This window comes from Orbicella faveolata, unplaced genomic scaffold (genome assembly GCF_042242905.1).
Source record: "Orbicella faveolata isolate gen_17 unplaced genomic scaffold, um_ofav_v1 contig_25, whole genome shotgun sequence".
NCBI classification, from domain to species: Eukaryota; Metazoa; Cnidaria; class Anthozoa; order Scleractinia; family Merulinidae; genus Orbicella; species Orbicella faveolata.
The window spans coordinates 28052501-28057500 of record NW_028301553.1 but is presented as its reverse complement, the minus strand read 5'-3'; the positions used below and the strand labels follow the sequence as shown (position 1 = coordinate 28057500).

Sequence of the window (5000 nt, the reverse complement as noted above, 5' to 3'; positions counted from 1 at the left end):
ATTAAAAATAATACAAATTGATACTTACATGTACTTGTTCCGGGTACAGCTTCCTTTGAGGATTGGAGAGGACAAATTTCATCCATGTCTACAGCTGCGCGGGCATACGATTGATCAGAAGTGCTAATGAAGTTGAACAAACTGAAAGTTATTTATGCACCATCTTTCAGGAAACGCTGTCCTTCTTCTCGTGTCAACTTCAAAGACCTCACATCAACTTAACCTGTCCCAATGTCACCAATAAAAGTATTTAGTATCATCCAACTAGTGGACTAATGCAAATCCTGCATTTTGATTGGCTACGCTACTAGGGGACTATTAGTAATAGTCATGGAGTAGCGAAATTGGCGTCATCGAGCGTGACGCTTTCTTTCGTTTTATTCCCAAATAAATATTTCTTCAACTTGCATTTGCTAACTTTATTATTACCTTTTCTGTCCGACTAGTTGGGTGATACTAAAACAATTAGACCCTTTGCCCTCAAGGGCCACGGGTTAATAGCCCATGAGGCGTGCGGGCTACGGGTCTAATTGTTAAATAGACCATTAAGAATAAGAAAAACAAGTAAATAAACCTCATTTGTCTGTAACATTTCAGCATGGAGCTTTAAAACAAACATGATAAATAATAGGTTTAAGACAAAGCCGAAGATTCAACATACAATTGTCTGGCAAACAGGCATGATAAGGAGGATGTAATGCACAAGTGAACACTGAATCCTTTAAGCCTGCAGTGACCATCACTGATCACTGATAATTCACCACAAATGTACATAAAAAGCTTGAGCTGCAGTTTTTCTTCTCACGTCCGTCCGGATACATTCGTTGTGTAATGAAGTCTAAATAGGGAGTTTGGTTACAAACTCTTTCTATCGCATTTTGCAAGTTACAGTCTTTCAAATACGCTTGATAACTGCTGGTCTGTTTATATCGTCAGCGTTTAAAAGCTTTCTGTGCTTAAACAGTGAAGCTTAAGAGGCCCTGCGCCTAAGAAACGACGGATGATTTCCGGCTAAAAAATATAATCGGCTGATTTTTATCTCCCAAGCAGAGGTTACCGAATACTATTTAAAAATGAATTTCTTTTGTTTCAGTTTCGCTTTAAACCAAAAATATCGAGCCGCAAACTTTTCCCGTCTGATAGCAGCAAAATCAGGCTGAAAGTAAGCCCCCGCAAAAAACTGTTCAGAAATTACTATCGCAACGCAAAATAATGAGAAAACTACACAGTGTTGAAGAAAAAGGCCTTTTAATGCAATATCATTCGATAAACATCAAAAAACTGCCGAAGCGATTAAAAAATAAAGTTTCAAATAATGCATACTAAATTAGATGGAGCGTTGGAGCTGATTTTAAAATAATTATTTCTCAAAAGTTCAACGCTTTTGAAAGCAATCACAGTGATGAATCAGACATTGGAGGGATATACATCACGTTTCTGGAAAAACATTTTTTGGCCAAAGTATATTGACTTTGTACAAAGCGTTCAAAGTTACCGTGTTTACCGTTATCCTGCTACTTCGGCGAAACACTTCTCTTTTGCCAATACGGCCGTGGATAGCGTGGTAAACGCCACTTTAAACCTTGCTAGGCATTCAAAGACCATCCTAAGTAGAAGGACGTAGAATTAAAAGAGAAAGGAAGATGAACAATACGCAGAAAAAGAAAATAAAAACCCGAAATTACCATCTGCTAACGAAAGTTGAATCTGGAAAATGTCGTGGCGTGACAGCGGCCATTGACGTCATTTGTATAAATAGCGGCGGAATCCAAACGAATGCACAAATAGGAAAACAATTTTTCCCGGCCAGAAAACGTTTAGTGGAACAATGTTATATTATTTCTCACAAATGATGGTCACTGAAAAAGAAATACTTCCCCAACGGCCACACCATTTTGGCCGCAGCGTGATCTGAGTTATGAGGTCATGGTCAAGTGGGTCCACAAGTTGAGAGCAATGAGGGAGGACACGGCTAAGGACTTTGTAGGTGCCGATGAAGGAACGCAAACCTTTTACAGACTCTGGAGGGCAGCAGATTGGAAGTGCTGCGATGCGGTGGGGGCTTGCAGATAAGGAGCCTTGTGACCAGATCCAGCCCAAGATAGTGGTCGTTTTGGGGCATATGACAGTCTTAGCAGCAGACAGACATAGGTTACACCAGGCAAAGGGGTCAAGTGTACGAGACCAGTTGGAGATGAGCTCTTGCGGGGTGTCGCCGCCCCGCAAGAGCTAAAGATCGTTGGCCAGTTTGGAAGCGCATCCCTCTTGGAGGAAGTCACCAGGAACACGACACATTAAGAGGCTGTCTCTGTAAGAACCGACCACTGATTTTACTTCGAAAATTCGATTTTTCTCATAAGCTGGGATTTCGAAGCCCTTACCTAGCCAATCACTAAAATGAGTTTTGTTTCATTAAAAATTCCAATTGAAGTTTTCTAGGATTGATTGAAGTTCGGTCCGTCTTCCCATTATACTCACGGGAAAGATTGGGAACTAAATCACTTGTTGTAAACACAAAATGGCCGTGGCATTTATCAATCCTTCCTTGGCTTCCCGAATCACCGTTTCCTGTTCATACATGTATGCGTGCCGAGAGTTGTCCAAAAGAGTGCTTCTACAAACCTTTCAAGAGGAGTCTACATGATTAAACCGGCTTCGAGGAAAACAATGGTCAGTAATGCAAAAAACATCGAAGTATGTGACGGTCACTTTCGACACAGATGAGGAATGTATAAATCTACTTTACATACAAACCTACAGTTGGAAGGAAAAGCTGGCAGTTTTAATGCTACCTAGGTTTCAAGGATCGCTACAAAGGACCAAAACTTTAATCTTGAAGCCAGGTAAGAGATTTACGGGAATTTATCGGAGCACTTTACGAAGGCGAGTGTGTTAGTTACTCACCGGGATATTTTCCTGAACTTTAAGCGGTCGTTAGTTTTGAAAACCTAGTGGGCAGACAAATTTTATTATTGTTTTAAATTAAGGGGCATTTATACTTTCTATTCATGTAGTTCAGCGGTTTCAAACAGGTGCCACATTTTTAAAACGTGCCTTCAAAGTAGAGCTATTTTCGCGTTTGGTTCAAAACTCGATTTAACGGGTAGAAAATCTTCTTTTAACCATTGAAGGAACAACATTGAATTATAATTGCAACATGGCTGAACAAACTGCTATGATATATCTATAGTTGAAAAAAAGAATTGGGACTTTTGAGCGAATATTATTTTTTTTTAGAGCGCCGGCAATATGTGCTATTTTTCCAGTTTCGGCGGGCATGAAACTTGCGTCGAGCGGACCGAACTTCAATCAATCCCAGAAAACTTCAATTGGAATTTTTAATGAAACAAAACTCATTTTGGTGATTCGCTAGATAAGGGCTTCGAAATCCCAGCTTATGAGAAAAATCGAATTTTCGAAGTAAAATCAGTGGTCGGTTCTTACAAAGACAGCCTCTTAATTCCTCTAATGCAGTCTCTGAACCGGGCATTCCCATGGCTGACCTGGTATATATTCTGATGCCGCGAAACGGAGTGGGCACACCGCAGTATTTCATGGAGGCCTTTGAGAGTGGTATCTGGTAAAAGGCACGGGTGAGGTCAGACTTTATTATGTACTTCCATGGGGCAATGGTGTGGAGAGTAGAGTCAACATCGGGCATCAACGAAGGTTGAGGTTTGCTGTGGCTTCCCACGTCTGTGAAGGCTGTAACAAGACGAAAACCGCCAGAGGGTCTTTTGACGAGGAATGAAGGGCTGAGGTACTCAACGGTGACTCCAATGTCCTCCAGACGTCGGAAGACCTGACATTGTTCCCACTCGTCAAATTTCTGCTGCAATTCGACCAGCTTGTCACGGGAATATTGAGGAACGTGGCCTTTATGTTGTGGAGGCTGCACAGGTCCCATGTTGACAGAAGCTTGGACAGGACCAGCTGTGCCGTTGTATCCAACAATGGTAGGATTAAAGACTTCGTCGTGAGTCTGGAGCACTTCGCAGAACTGGTTGCGGATGGTGTGAGATAGGATGTTGTCAGGGTCAACTTCGACAGCATCCGAGAAGAACCCAGGCTGAGGTGAGTTGCTTCTGCCAGGGTGGGGAGGTGATGGGTGTGGACCGCCAGGAGGAGACGTGGGAACCATGGTTGTGGAGTGACGAGCTTGGCAGAAATGTTCGTGGCGTCGGACTGTCCTCGGCTCAGTAGTGTTGTCGACTAAACGAACTCTGCTAGCTACTGCTTCTACAATGTGGGGCTGAGGTCAGAGCTGTGAAACTTTGGAGCATTTGTTAGATGGTGCATCGGTAAGGGCTTCTATGGCTAAAGTACAGTCAGGATCTAAGTGGGGTGGTATGTCCAGCTCAAGATATTCTCCAGGAAGGACAACTATTGTAGGGGCGGACGAGCGCAATACATAAGACTGGGTGCGACGAACGGCGTGAGCCGGGGAACTGGCAGTTGACTCAGGATGGTAAGCTAGTATCTCGGAGCCTTGGATAAAAACCTGTCCCTTTGCTGGGCGAACGGATATGTCGTTGGTGATCATAAATGGAGTTCCAGCCAAAACATCGACGTCTAAGTCTTCTACTACTAGGGCATCAAGGGTCAGGGGTCTGTCAGCTTGTGAAAGAGTAAGGTGGGTCTCGCCAACAATGACGAGAGGCGTAACTCCATCTGCTTGTAGGGCCTGCTGGGATGTTTTTACGATGACAGCATCAATGCTACAAGCGACGGAGGCTTTAATCATGCTGGTTTCGGCTCCAGTGTCCAAGGTGAGTTTAAGTGAGTGGTGGCGGTAGAAGGCGTTGAAATGGGGGGGACTGCTTTGTGCTGACTCGGCGAGACACAACCCTGGCCGAGGAATGGGGAGGAGAAACAGAGTCTCCGCCTCAGGTGGACAGAAGAAATCAGAACCCCTGGGGTCATCTTCGTCATCGAGGCTACTTGCGAGGTGTGCTTTGGCAAGGAAAGCGCGGTCTTCAGCAGGTATGTAAGTGCACTGA

General features: G+C 43.7%; 1 protein-coding gene across 1 annotated transcript in view; it reads right to left on the bottom strand.

The window, feature by feature from the left end:
- Positions 1-1231: 1231 nt before the first annotated feature.
- LOC149109762 (uncharacterized) overlaps positions 1232-5000 on the bottom strand; it is a 6084-nt gene continuing 2315 nt past the window's right edge. The window contains exons 1-2 of the mRNA XM_089294045.1: positions 1686-5000; positions 1232-1606 (exon numbers count right to left, since the gene is read on the bottom strand). The exon at positions 1686-5000 is cut by the window's right edge and continues 2315 nt beyond it. Coding sequence (XP_089150171.1) covers positions 3326-4141 — 816 coding nt within the window. The 5' untranslated portion in view covers positions 4142-5000 and the 3' untranslated portion in view covers positions 1232-1606; positions 1686-3325. The remainder of the gene's footprint in view (positions 1607-1685) is intronic.